General features: G+C 44.2%; 1 protein-coding gene across 5 annotated transcripts in view; it reads left to right on the forward strand.

Moving 5' to 3' along the window:
* The first annotated feature begins 4,241 nt into the window (after window positions 1–4,241).
* EZH2 (enhancer of zeste 2 polycomb repressive complex 2 subunit) overlaps window positions 4,242–14,534 on the forward strand; it is a 64,518-nt gene continuing 54,225 nt past the window's right edge. The window contains exon 1 of one of the 5 annotated variants that reach the window (XM_053217933.1): window positions 4,242–4,409. In XM_053217933.1, the coding sequence (XP_053073908.1) occupies window positions 4,257–4,409 (153 nt within the window). In that variant the 5' untranslated portion in view covers window positions 4,242–4,256. Of the gene's footprint in view, window positions 4,410–4,461; window positions 4,572–4,757; window positions 5,180–14,534 lie in introns of those variants that run through there. The other 4 variants (XM_053217931.1, XM_053217930.1, XM_027075696.2 and 1 more) reach the window with 4 other exon arrangements.

Here is a 14,534-nt window from a genome sequence, read left to right on the forward strand (position 1 = left end):
GACTTTCTAATTCAGTTCTTCTTTCCAGTTTCTCTCTCTTTTTAAATGTTTATTTTTGAGGGGCGCCTGGATGACTCAGTCGGTTGGGCGTCCGACTTCGGCTCAGGTCACGATCTCGCAGTCCGTGAGTTCGAGCCCCGCGTCGGGCTCTGTGCTGACAGCTCGGAGCCCGGAGCCTGCTTCGGATTCTGTGTCTCCCTCTCTCTGACCCTCCCCCGTTCATGCTCTGTCTCTCTCTGTCTCAAAAATAAATAAATGTAAAAAAAATTGTTTATTTTTGAGAGTGAGAGTGTGAGAGAGAATGAGTAGGGCAGGGGGCTGTGAGACAGAGGTAGGATCCGAGAGCTGAAGTCGGAAGCTTAACCAACTGAGCCACCCAGGTGCCCTGCCAGTTTATCTCTTAACTCAGGCAAGACCCTGAGGGCGAAGCATCCCCTGAGGGGAACCAAACTATCCTTTGTAGCCCCTGGGCCAGCAAGACCCCGCCTGTGATTGACCCCAGGACAATGATCTGACTTGACCTTTGCTGCCAGTACTCAACGACCCTTACTCCACCTTTTCCTTATATAAACCCAGAAGTAGTTTCAGCACTTTGGAGCCAGTCTTTGAGACGCAAGTCTTCCCTGCGTTGGCTTCACTGAAATACACTCCTTTCTTGTTTCACCACTGCTCGTCTGTCTTTGGATTTTGTCAGCAGCGAGCGGCCAAACCCAGTCGGTTTGGGACCCCTGGGGCCAGGTGCTTGTGCACCCCTGCACCCGGCTACGTGACATCGCTACTTGGTTTTGAAATAGGCCTCTCAAACTCACTGTGTCCCAAGCCAAACTCTGATCTCCAAACCTCCATCCCCATCAACCCCTCCTGGTCCTACAGCCCCTGAAGCGTCCAACTCAGTTATGACTCACTTGTTCATCCACAGGCTTGCTTTCAACCTCTTTTTTTGCATCCTATATCCAATCTGTCAGCAAGTCCTATTGCCTATTCCTTCAAAATACATCCAGAATCTGATGTTTTCCTACCAGTTCCACTTTACCGCTCGGGCTCACGGCCACGGTCACTTCTTGCCTGGATTGGTAGGAGAGGCTCAGACCTGCTCCTCTGGTCTGGTCCCTGCCCCACGTCTGGCTACTCTCAACACAGCAACTGAAATGCTCTTGTTTTAAGTGCTGCCATCACCTTTCTGCTCAAAATCCTCTCCTTAAGTAGAAAGTAAAGTCCTGGGGCGCCTGGGTGGCTCAGTCGGTTGAGTGTCCGACTTCAGCTCAGGTCACGATCTCGCAGTCCGTGGGTTCCAGCCCCTTGTCGGGCTCTGTGCTGACAGCTCGGGGCCTGGAGCCTGCTTCGGATTCTGTCTCTCTCTGCCCTTTTCCCTGCTCCCACTCTCTCTCTCTCAAAAATAAATACATGGAAAAAAAAAAAAAAAAAAAAAAGAAAGTCAAATCCTAACTAAGGTCCTCAGAGGTCCTAAAAGGTCTGCTCGTGCCCCCTCACCTCTTCTGCCTCGGTCTCCGGTCCCCTCTCCCTTCCAGTTCCCAAAACACACGAGGCAGGCTCCCCCTTGGGGCCAGGCACTCACCCTTCCCTCTCTGTCAAGTATTTCTTCCAATGTCCTTTTCTGGGAGAGGTCTTCCCTACCAAGCTATTTTAAAATTACTGCATTTGCACTCAATTTACTCCTTTCGTGCCAGGATTTTTGCCATATCATTGCCATTACCTCACATGCCACATCGTTTGTTTTTTGTTTGTTTCTCTTCCCCAAAATGTCAGCCTCACCTTGGCAGGGATTTTTGCCTTGCTCACGTTGAATTCCTAGCACCCAGGACAGTGTCTTTCAACTAGTAAGCTCCTCCATAAACACTTGTTGAATGCAGAGTGAATAAATGAAATGTGTAGGAAGTAAATCCCATTCATGGGGTAGAAAGGAATGCTCTGTGATGCTAATAGCCTTAACTTTGCACTTGACCTTCTCCTGTTCCCCCAGGAAAACCCCGGGGATAAACTGTGCGCCTGCAGTGATAGGCCCTTGGGAGTATAATGCAGAGGTAACAACCCGACTTCGGAGCTGAACTGCCCAGTTTTGGTTTGCTCCCATAACTGAAATAGTGCATCTCTGTCTTCAACAGAGGACAGAATCACCTGCCAGGGGTAGTACAGCTGTAATCTGAACGTCTTTACAGCAACGAAAAAGCTTCGGGACTCTCACCCTTCACGTTCACCTGGTGTTCAGCCTGGCTTTCTGTTTCTTTAAGCCCCCACAGTAGCTACCATTAACACCCCCCCCCCCCCCCACGCGCACACACACATTTTCTTGCTCTCCCTGCTTGGAAATCTTCAGAAAATTCTTCTCAGTATTGACCACAAAATACCTCCCCCTCCCAACTTTCCTGTATATGTCCATATACAAAATAGAATTGCAGCATACTGTATGCCCTCCATATATAATGAAATTCTCTTGCAATGTTTTAAAATTATCCCTTTCTCCTGCCATCACCGTGACCTAAAATGTCTTGCTTACACGAATGTCAGCACTGAACGAAGACAATATTGTCACCCATTGGCATCCCTACTTCCTGGTCCAAGTCAGCCTGCATATTGTATTGAACTTAAATATGTACCATATTATAAATATTATAATACAGCCCCACTTATTCTCTAAGCTACTCTTATTCTCCCAGTTGGGGCCCTCCCCTTTGTTATATTCTGCGAGTGGATGTTCATTCCCATTTCCAGTGCCCTCCCTGCCTCAATCTAGATCGTATGCTTTCTTCAGTTGAACTAAAATTTCCTTTTCTGAGTTTTGGTGGGGGAGGGGTGGGAGCGTTTTGATCTAACATCATTCCTTGATTTTAAATGCCTTAGCAATTCATATGCCGTTTCACACCATGCTGGATGTATTTAGATATGACTTTGATTTGCATTCTGATAATCCGTTAATGTAATTTTCTTGATTTTTTCTTTCAATAATGTCCAGATTGTTTTAATGTTTAATATATAAAGTACAGGTAAAACTAATGTGATAAGCAACTTAGGGATGAGTAGTTAACTTTTGAGGTTTGAATTGCTGTTTAATGAAGCAATTGTAAATTGCTGGTCTAGATGAAGCTTTTTGCCTTGGAATATGAATGTGTTGCATCAAACGAAGAATTATGGCCACTGAAAACCCTTAGTCAATTAAAAATACAACAAACACGATTTCTTTAGGCTTTTAACTCAGCAGTTCATAGTGGACCCTGTCTGAACGCACAATATGGGATCCCAGTTTACATGGGTGATTATTTTCCCGTGTAACTAAAAATAAATTCGGACTGATCTTAACTTCACTGACAGATAAAACCAAAGGGGAGCTTGTGTCCTCAACCGAATCCTCCTAATTCCTCTGGGTCGAGGCGGGTTTAGTCCCAGACCATCTTGTAATAATTGAAAAGTGTTGCAATTATCCTAACGTTTTCCAGGGGCATTAGCAGGAGGCAAGTGAAACACACTCATCCTTGATAAATGATTCTTCACGTTGACACGTGCACTGGAAGGCTCCGAATCAGGCGTCTTGAATGCGGAATGGGAAGTAGCTGTAACGTCGCTCTTGCCCCGGGTCTCTCGGGCGATGGGCACTGCGGGCTCCAGCAGCCAGAGTCCCTCGGGCCGGGGGACCCAGCAGACAGAAGTAGCGGGCAGGTCGCTCGGGCGGGCGGCTCGCGGCTCCCCGCCGGCCGCGCGCCCGCCCGCCGGCCCCCGCTCCGCGCGCGGGGAAAAGAGCGCGGCAGTTGAAACCGTTACCACCCCCGAGTTTTTGAACTGGTTCAAACTTGGCTTTCGGCCCCGCCCCGCCTCTCCGGCCCGGGAACTCCGAGGCGGCGGTTCCCGCCAAGCGCCGCCAGCGCGCCGTCCCGCCCTCCGGCCGGTTCCCGCCACCCCACCCTCGCCGCCCCACCCCCGCCCAGGCTCCGAGCTCCAGGCTCCGGAGGCCCCCCGTCCCCGCCCGCCTGCCCGCCCGCCGCCTTCCAGAGAGGCGCGGTGCGTTCAACGAAAGAACAAAGGAACGGCGCGGCGCTTCCACTCGGCGGCCGCGTCCCTCAGCGCCCGCCCGCGCCCGCGCGCACGCGCCGCCCGCCCGGCCCGGCCGAGTCCCGCGGGCGCCTCTGCGTGGGGCTGGCTCGGCGCCTCCGAGCCCGGCGGGCCCTGTGATTGGACGGGAGCCCGCCTCGCGTCCCGCCAATCGGGGCGGCGCTTGGTTGGACTGGGGGGGCCAAATAAAAGCGATGGCGATTGGGCTGCCGGGTTTGGCGCTCGGTCCGGGAGCGTCCGACACCCACTGGGACGCAGAAGGCGGTGGGGCCCCGGCGGCGGCGGCGGCGGCGGCGGCGCGCGAGAGCGGCGCGCGGGAGCGGCGCGGGCTGGGGCGCGGGGCGCAGGTAACGCGCCGCTGTCTGGCCGGCCGGCCGGCGGGGCGCTGGAGCCCGGCGAGGGGCGGCGGCGGCGGCGGCGGCGGCGGCGCCGGGACATCCCCGCCGCCGCGTTGCCCGTCCGGGTGTCGCCCAGAGCGGGCTCTCCCGGGCGCCGCTTTTGGAGGCGGGGTGAGAGGAGACCCCTCGGCGGGGGGCCGCGGGGGTCGGGGCTGGCCCGCGCGCCCCCGCGAGCCGGCAGTGTCGGACCCCGGACACCCGAGGCGGGAGCAGGGGCGGGTGCCCGAGGGGGGCGTGCGGAGGGGTCCACTCGCGTGCCCGCCCCTCCCGAGGCGCCGGGGCTGGGCTGGGGGCGCTCCGGTGCCCGGGGCGGGTTGGCCGCCGGAGCCCAAGTCTCCTTTGTGTGGAGCGTCGCGGCGGGAGCGCCCGGGTGGGACGGGACACACACAAGTTGGTGGGACCTCGCCGCCGAGTGCGCACTCAGACAAAGGACGGACTGTGTCTCGGGGGAGCTCGGCGCGAGGAAGGGGCAGTGACACCGGGCCTGACAGCAGGCGGGAGAGGGGCGTGGGGAGCCCGGGCCGCGGGCGCGGGTGGGCGGGCTCGGCCCCACGCCCCCTCCCCGCGCGCGCGCAGGCTCGGCGGGGCCGCGGCGGCCGGGACGGCGTGCGGAGACGGGACTCGGAGTAGCCGCGCATCTGACGTTTCCCCCGGAGCCGCCTGAAACCTCTCCGGACCGGGCAGTCCCGGGCTGCCTTCGCCGCCTTGTCTGGCTTTCGGTTAAGTTTTCGGGAAGGGTCGGGCTGTTCCCCTCCTTTTTGGTTTGGCTCGTTTGGAGGGCTTTCCGTCGAGTTCCCGCGTCCTCGCGTACCCCCTTCCAACCACCAGAAAGTCCGTGCCACGGGGTCACTTTTTGAAAACGGGAGAAATTGAGAAGCACGGTATTTTGGAAAACTTGGTGAACTCCTGCCCAGGGAGTTCCCACTTTCTAAAGAATCATAATCTTAAAAAAACAAAAATTTAGAAGCTGTTTTGGGCAACTTGTGTGATGCGTCCGAGAATGGCGACAGGTGCTAACGAAATCAACTGTCATTTAGGAAGCGATTACTCCCCAAATCCCTAGGGGTTGAATGAGGATGAAAGGTAGAAATAGTTGACGAAAATAAAATGCTTATGACAAATGCGCGTTTAGATGATACGCCTTGCGATTTCTTATTAATTGGTTTTATTTTCCGTGAACAATAGCTTTGGCGAGTTAGAAAAGACTGGTTGCAGAAATGTTTGTTGACTAAGAAATTGGATGTGTGCTGTCCACAGTTAAGCTAAACTTCCTTTGTTTATCACTCAGGGTCTTTGAAACTTAAATTCATTTGGAAATAAAAATCTGTCTTTGGAATTTAAAAATATTTTACTACAAGGTTTACTTTTCTTGGTTTCAAAGATGATCGCTTTAATTTTATGGCGTTTTAATATTACATAAAACAACATTAAAAAAAAACCTTTGGAAAACTCATGCTGGTACAGTTGGATATGCTTTTATGGGTTTTGGAGTTTATTTTCCATTACTCTTCATTTATGAACATTAGCAATTTTAGATCATATTTAGGAATAAAATGAACAGGTGTTCAAACATGGCTTGTTTATTGATAAGCATTTTCATTTAATTGCAAATAAAATTAAGATATATTTTGATTTTCTTTTCATAGTCTCTAAGTTGGGGATAGATGATAGCATTCTAGTCCTGGATATAAGGAATCCTGTCTTTTTGGAGGTGCATTAGGGTATGTAATGTTTAAAATCTTGGAAACACTTAGAAAAATTGCATCTTCGGTTCTAATTTTTTGGAAAGTGAATAGATTCAAAGAAAAGGAATTCAGAAACACATAGGCACTCTTCTGATTTGTGTTCTGAGAAAGATCTAATGTGCACCCACTATTTTTTTATGTTTTCATAAAAACGGGAGACAAAGAAATGCAGTGTAAAAGTCTTTATTATCCGTATTTTGCCGTGTTAGACAACCACTGAACAGACTTTCCAGGGTTGAGATTATTAAATAATGTTTGCATTTAGTTGCTGATAATTGTATATTAAAAAATCCTGACAGTTTTTGTCTGTCGTTACATGCGTTATGTAGGTTTTGGCAGAAATTTGGATCTTTTGGGATAAATTCTAGTTTTTCCCTTGTGTATTCTGTAATTGATAATTATTATCTTCAAACTTGCCCCAAGATTTTTTTTAAAAAGCCTTTTTGGGGAGCTGGCTTAAAATTTTTGTTTTAATTTATTTCTGGTTGAATTGTGAATGTATACAAATCAGTTTTAAGTAGCACTGATTTAAAAAAACAACAACACTTGTTGATTTAGGTCCCCCCAAAAAGTTCTAATACTTTCATACCAGCTTTGCCTTGCATGCGTGTATATAAGTAATTGTCTTTGTATCAGCCATTTAACAATTTTAAGCGGGTTTCTCCAGGTCACAGATTTTTCTAGGATATCTTCTATCCCTTGAACTGGTATACTCAAGGAGTGTGAATTAATTTCTGTATTGGTCTAAATAAATAGTGATTAAGAAAGTTGATCTGCTTTTTAAAAACTGACAAAAGTTTCTCCAGTGGTTTAATGTATTCTGGGGCCAATTAGAAATGATTTATGGATTTGCCTTGAAGTCTTTATGTCAGTACAAACGATGAAGACATTTTCTATGAGTTGTGAAGGATTCTGGACACAGGTGAGATCTTTAGTAGAGCCTCCGTGGAGAGGAACAGCTCATTAAATTCAGGGAAAGGTTCACAATGAGAGGATACCTTTACCTTCTAGAGGCCTTCCCTGAATTCCCAGGCACCCTTGTGTTCCACAGGGCTTTGTTCATACTTTATTATTAAAGCATGGATCAGATTGTATTGTAATCACTTGTTTATGCATCCGGCTCCCTCACTGCACTCTAAGCGCTTTGAGGCAGAGGCTTGTTTTTGTTTGTATACCTAGTAGTTGCTAGAGAATAGCAAACTATCATTTTCATTTCAAAATATGAAAATAATTTGACAAAGGAACTTTTTGCAAAGCACATAGGGTATGTTAATCCTTCCGTTGTGAACTTTGGGAGGTGTTTTTGTCCCTCTTTGAGAAGCAGTGATTATAAAGAAAAATAATTGTCAAGGTGGATAAGTTCCAAGGTTTCTCCTAGTTATAATACTCGAAGACATTGAAAATTGTATATCCTTTAGGTATTCCATTGGTATTCAGATTTGGTATTTCAGGCAGCTAGAGAGAAACTTGATGAATGTCTGGGTACCTTGCATATACTATCTGCTTAATTTGATTTGATGTCAGTATTGATGGTCCTTGTACAGAAATAAAAGGAGGGGAAAGTGTTGGAGACAGTAGTAAATCTTCTAATTGAAAGGTGTCTAGTTAAATTGATGAGTTCTTTATTGAAATACTTCGAGGTGGGTTTTGGAGCTAAAACTGAAGGAAGTAGTGCCAGTGTAATTACAGATTATTTACTGGTGTAGCCTCTTCATTCTTTTAAAATGATAGGATAAATATAGATTAGCAAATCCAATAACCTCTCAAAAGGCATAGCTGATAAGTTTCTAAGATGGTCCCATATCTTGCCACTATACTACTTAGTACAAAGATATGACAAAAACAAAGATGAAAAAAGACATGAAAACACCTGCTGTTTGCCAGATGCTTTATTCATTGGCTGGTTTTGTTTCCTACTGTGGTAACATTTATGTGAGATGCTTTATTTTTAATTATTGTTAAAACCATCCTGCATCCATCAACCTGAGTGGATAAACAAATGGAGGAATACGCATACAATGGAGTAGTACTCAGCCGTTAAAAGAGTGACATCCTGCCTGACACATGATACAGCAGCTCTGATGAACCTTGAAAACATGAGGGTAATAAGCCAGACACAAAAGGAGAAAAATTGTGTGATTCCGGCCATGGGAGATACTGAGACTTGGCAAACTCACAGAGAGAAAGGAGAATAGGTGTTTCCAGGGGCCGAGAGCAGAGGGGAGTTGGGGATTTAGTGTTTAGTGGGTACACAGAGTTCCTGTTTGGGATGATGCAAACATTCTGGACGTGGATGGTGGTGATAGTTAAGCAGCATTTTGAATGTGCTTAATGCCGCTGAATTATACACTTAAAAATCGTTAAAACGTTAAATTTTGTGTATTTTTACAATGGGAAAAAACTAAACAATGGTGATAGCATTGCACTCTGCAAACCTTTACCGGTTAAGGAAACTTTGGTCTAAAGGGCTTAAGAATTTGTCCAGGATCATCCAGCTAGGGATTTGTAGTCAGGATCCCAGTTTAAATTGTTGGACTCCATATCATCTACTTCATATTATCTGCTGGTCTCCTGGATGATTAAAGACTTGTTGGTCCCAAGAAGAGAGTTTATTTGACTCCATCAGAAAGGTATATTTAAAAGTAGGTAATTTGTAGTTGTCTGGGAGGTACGGTCTGATGCCCTAGACAAACTAAAAGATGTCTTTGCAGATTTCTTTCTCAGCCAGAGCTTTAATGGTGTTTGCTCTAGGGAGGAGTACAGTTGAGTTTTAAGTGTGGTCTGTGGAGTCACTTTGTTTGGGCACAAGTTGTTAAATGGTTGATTTTTAGTTATTGTGCCAGTATTGATTTTGAGAATTAATATACTTTCTCATGAATGGAACTAAACACTTAGCAAGTTGAAATATGTGCTAAGGACCTATAAGTAAAGAATATGGTGCTACATATGCTTTATGTTAGAAATGTCTGTTGATTCAGTAATAGGTGTTCAGTTTAAAATACTGAAACAATTTAGACTACAAAGTGAAAGCTTTCTCGATCCTTCCAATTCTAGTCCCTACCTGTAACAGTTTCCCCAACTTTTCAATGTATTCATATGAATATGCATTTATACATAAATTTTACCAGAATGGGATCAAGTTCTTTTGTCTGAGAACAGTTTTTTTAGGTCAATAGAGACCTGTTCTTATTAAAAAATAACGAACATTTCTTTAGTGCTCACTGTGTCCTTGGCACTGTGCTCAGTGCTTCTGTTTACTTTATATATTTTATGTAGATACCGCAATAATGAGAAGTGCAGAGGGCGGGTGACAGCTAGGTAGCGGTAGCCTAAGGGTTTGGATTTGCACACTTTGTTTTCAGAGTTATGATCTCTCGCGTCCAGCCTGGGTTTTGTCTGTTATTTATTTTTTTTGGTAGGGCCAATGAACTGCCAATGATTTTAGTATTTCTTAGAGTCGTAAAACAACAACAAGACTCCCAAAAAAGAATTCGCAAGGAGACTGCACATAGCCTGCTAAGCCTAAAATACTTCCGATGTGGCCCTTGATAGAAAAAGTGTGCCGTTTCCAACACTGAGCTATTAGGCCGTTTTGTTAAGTAGAATACATCGTATTCCAGTTTATGAATGTGTCATCACACGGTAAACCAGTTGTGATGGACACTGTGTTCTCTCCTCAAGAAGAGAACATCTTTCTCTATCTTTGATCATTTGTGAGACCACTTTCTACAAGGAGATTTGCTGTTTCAAGATTATGCACAGTTCAAGTTTTAGTAGACCTTGTCAAGTTGCTTTCTAGAAAGGTACCAGTTTTTTAGTTTGAAAAACCAGCTTCATTGAAGTATAACTTTCGTACAGTAAGATGAACACATTTGAAGACTACGGGCTGCAGAGTTTTGACAAATGTATACATGTATGTCACCGCCACCTCTGTCAAGGGGTGACGCTGGTGTCTTCAGAGTTCTTTTATGGTCTTTATACAGTCATCTCCCTCTTTTGCTGCTGATCCCATTTTTCTCGTTCAAGAGTGTCCTAAAAACGGAGTGACACAGTGTATTCTCTTCTGTGACTGGCTTCTTTAATCCTGCATGTTTTTCAGATTTATCTATGTTGTTGCCTGTTGCAGCGGTTTCGTCTTCATTTGAGTAGTAGTCCATTGTGTGACTGTACTGTTTTTTTAATTCATTTACGTGTTGGTGGACACATGGGCTGTTTCCAGTTTTTTTGGCTATTCAGCTGTTATGACCATTTGTCATATTTGCGGGCATATCTTTTAAATTCTCTTGGGTAAATATCTCGTAGTTGGATTGCTGGGTCATACGGTAAATACTGGTTTAACTTTGGAAAAAACTGCCAGACTCTTTTCCCACGTGTTTGTGCCATTTTACACGAAGGGTTCTGGTTCCAGTTCCAGCTCCGTGGGTCTGAGTGCACTTGGTCGGCCCCTAAAAACTGTTAAGTATCTCATTGTGGTTTTAATTCAGATTTCCCAGGCGATCAGTGATGTTGAGTATCTTTTCATCTGTCTCATTGGCCATTCGTGTAGGTTTTTTTGATCAAGACTTTTACCCATTTAAACTGCGTTTTTTTGTCTAAATGAGTTGTTGAGAGGTCTTTGTATATTCTTGGTACACATTCTGTGTCATGTATATATTGCAAATGTTTACTAAATTTTTTGCTTTGGTTTTTGTGTGTTACTGACAATGTATAGGTCAAGTTAAGAATTGTTAATGCTGGAGGCATAATTGTTTAAATTCAGTTAAATTATGTGAAAATGAATTTATTCTTATTCCAAAAGTCATTTAGTTCTTACTGTAACAAACTGTTACGTGTTTGCAGAGACCTGAAAACGAAAAGGATATTATTTATGCGAATAATATTAGGTGTGTGGCATGGGGGATTTTAATTTTTTAGTTTTTTAATTTGGAATTTTTATTAAGTTTTTTGGGAATTTTTAAATTGAGCTGTTTTCGAAAGTAATAATATTTAGTAGTTCTTTAAATTTTCAATTTTGGGTAATTCAGACCTTTTCAGAATTTTATTAGAATTAAAGGATAAAGAGAATATTAAGAGTCAATCAAAAGTAATCCTCATCTTAGAATCTGGTGTGCAAAAGTGTAAGACTGCAAGCTTGGTCTACCTATTTTGACAGTTAAGTAAATTTTTTGTTATATACACAGATGGTTTTTAAGAGCATATATACTTGATTTCTGCATCTGCTTGTTTTATCTCTGCAGAGTATCCGTTCTTTCTTTTGCTCAACAGCTGGATCACCCTCACAATTTTCAGTTTTTCTTCATCATACAAGTAATCCATTACTCCTCCCCCTCCTTATTTAGTAAAGGGCATGGGGGACGCAAGCCTCTGGGCTTCAGTCGGGCGTCCTAGACCTCTGCCCATTACCATGCCCTTGCCCAACTCAGTCTTTCCCTGGGTGTCAGTTCCTGTAAGACACTCCTGAAGCTAGGCAGTCTGCAGAGCAGCCTGAACTCTTGTATCTTAACTGGTCTCCTCTCTGATAGCTTTCTTATCCCCTTCCTCTGTTGCACTCGATTGGTCTTTTTACTAGTCTTCAGGAAGTTTCCTGTGGAAAGTCTGTGCTCTGTCTTCTTTCTGGAATGCCTTCCCTGCCATTTTAGCATCTCAAGATACTGTTTAGTTTGTTTGGCTCAAAACACCCTTAAACTTTCCCAACCAAACCAGATAGTTTATCTCCTGCGTAGAAAGCAATACCACAGAACATCTCTTTGTTTCCCTCTCTCCTTCATTTTAAACATTATTTTACTCATCTGCGTGGTGCAGGTAGAAGAGGGTTTTGTACATAGTGGATAGAAATAAAGTTTTTGTGAAATGGATTTACGATCGCAGCCATGAAAACTTGGTAGATCGCTTCTTTAGAAGTAACTCAGTAAGTAATTTAAATAGCACCCCTGCCCCTAAAGCAGAGCCTTCTAGATTCTATCAAGTGAGTTTTACATGGCTATATTATGTATCACTCAGTGAACTTTGTTACTTATTGTCAGGTATTATTATAAGATTTTAATTTATATCTTTAACATACCATTGATTAAGGGCAAAAAGGTTGAGAAACTGGAAGCAAGTGAGGAGTGTCAGATAGTAATTCTGCAAATTTATCTCAGGATGATCTTTATCCCTCAGTTGCATTCATGTGAGCTAAATTCATACATCAGGATGTCTAGTGAGTTTTAAAAATGTGTCAAAAAGACAAAACATCATGGCTATTTTATCTATAGTGCCTTTGTTTTTGGTACTAAAGACTGAGAAGTGCTTTGTAAGTAAACCCCCAAATTTAAGAAAATAAGATGATTTTCTTTAATATTTATTTATTTATTAAAAAATTTTTTTTTAACGTTTATCTATCTTTGAGACAGAGAGAGACAGAGCATGAACGGGGGAGGGTCAGAGAGAGAGGGAGACACAGAATCTGAAACAGGCTCCAGGCTCTGAGCGGTCAGCACAGAGCCCTACGCAGGGCTCGAACTCACGGACTGCGAGATCATGACCTGAGCCGAAGTCAGACACCCAACCGACTGAGCCACCCAGGCACCCCAAGATGATTTTCTTTAAACAATTAAAGAGTTTCAGTCATTAAAGCAGCTTTTGTACATTTTTGATGCCATAACTTAATAGTGAAATGTCCACCGTATTTTATTTGTAGATACACGAATGCCTGCCATGTGCCTACAAATAATAGAACTAACAACTGTTCAGTGAGAATCTACCTTGTGCCTCATAAATATGGGGTCTCTAAACCAAACATTTTCCTTTTAAATTTTGTTGAAAATCATGCATTTTTAATTATTTTAAAATAAGCACTATATATTTGCTAAATGAAATATCTGTCCTTTGAATATTTTAAAGATTTTAGTGTGATAAACTTTAGAATTTTTTTTACCACTGTACTGATCTGTCATCTTACTAGGTGGAAAGAAGCTGCAATGAGTATCCTTATTTATAAACTTTTGATGTAAATTGTTTCCATATTCATATTATTTAATAGTACAAGCAAAAATAGCAAAACTGTTTAAAACAGTCCCAGTGGGTACTATGGGATATGTTCCTATGCAAAATGTTGACGAGTCAGAAAAGGTTGGGAAATGTCCTTCTAGAGAAATCAAGAAGACTTATAAATGGCAGAAATGTTGCTTGAACAGGCTGGGAAGGAAATGAGGAGTTGCTGTCCCGCTTTGGCCTGTAAGCAATTTGGCCTTTGGAGAATATCTGCCTGTAACACAGAGCTCAAGTTCTGTGAAGAAGGTATTTTTAAAGGGCAGCTTCCATTGGCAGCTAGATTTTGTGCAAAGAACTTCGGCTTTAGTCTAGGCTCTGCCATTAAACCAGTTGTGTCTCCTTAGCAAAGAGCTTTTGTGGACTTGATCTTCATTGCAAAAAGGAGACGGACAAGTAACTGAACAAGTTGTGATTATTGAGGACTTCCATGTGCCTTCAAAGAGGAAGTCAGTTTCGGAGGTGAAGAAGTAGGACCTTGGTGTGAGGGTAAGTGACTTGTATAGGCTCACGCAGCTAGGAGGACCAAAGTCCCTTAGCTTTTGCTGCCTCTGGGTCCTTTGTAGGACTCAAGGTGGTTGGTTTCTTTTTACCAATTTAGAGCCGTTTCTCTGGGGAGTTTGAGAAGCATTGGGCAGGAGGTCACATCCCTGTCGCAGGTGATTGTGCTTCCTCTTGGCTGGCATTTAACTGAGTTGTTACATGATATGCATTTCTCTCAAATTCTTTTTATTAATTCATTCATAAAATCTCTAATGGTGATTATAAGCCCGTTTTTTCCTCTTTTTTGTCTCTGCATTATAGGAATAAGAGCACCTAAAAGCTTTTTTAGGACTGTTATGTATCTGACTAAACTAACTTTGTAAACAATCAGATTGGTATATTGTGATTTGTAATCAGTTTATCCTGTATCTAGCACTGAGCACCTAAAACCCTTGGAATTTCGGAAGTGATGAAGGTGTCTTGATACTCACAACAAACCCCTTTGAACCTCACGTGAGTTTGTGCAAATGAAGTGACTTGGGAAAGCACCTATGGATGGGGCCAGTTCCTGGGGGAACTAATATTGGGATTAGAAGGGTTGGAACTTGCAGACCCTCCCTGTCTCCTGCCTCTGGGGAGGGAGTTCAGTCATGCTAACCTAAGGAAGCCTCTGGAGAAACCCAGAAGGGCTGGGTTGGTGCCCACAAGGAGCTGCTGGGAGATTGCTGCCGCCCCCCCCCCGCCCCCTTTCCACGTGCCTCACCCCGTGCATCTCTTCTATCTGGCTCTTCCTGAGTTACATCCTTTTATAACAAAC

Source organism: Acinonyx jubatus, chromosome A2, assembly GCF_027475565.1.
Source record: "Acinonyx jubatus isolate Ajub_Pintada_27869175 chromosome A2, VMU_Ajub_asm_v1.0, whole genome shotgun sequence".
Lineage (NCBI taxonomy): Eukaryota > Metazoa > Chordata > Mammalia > Carnivora > Felidae > Acinonyx > Acinonyx jubatus.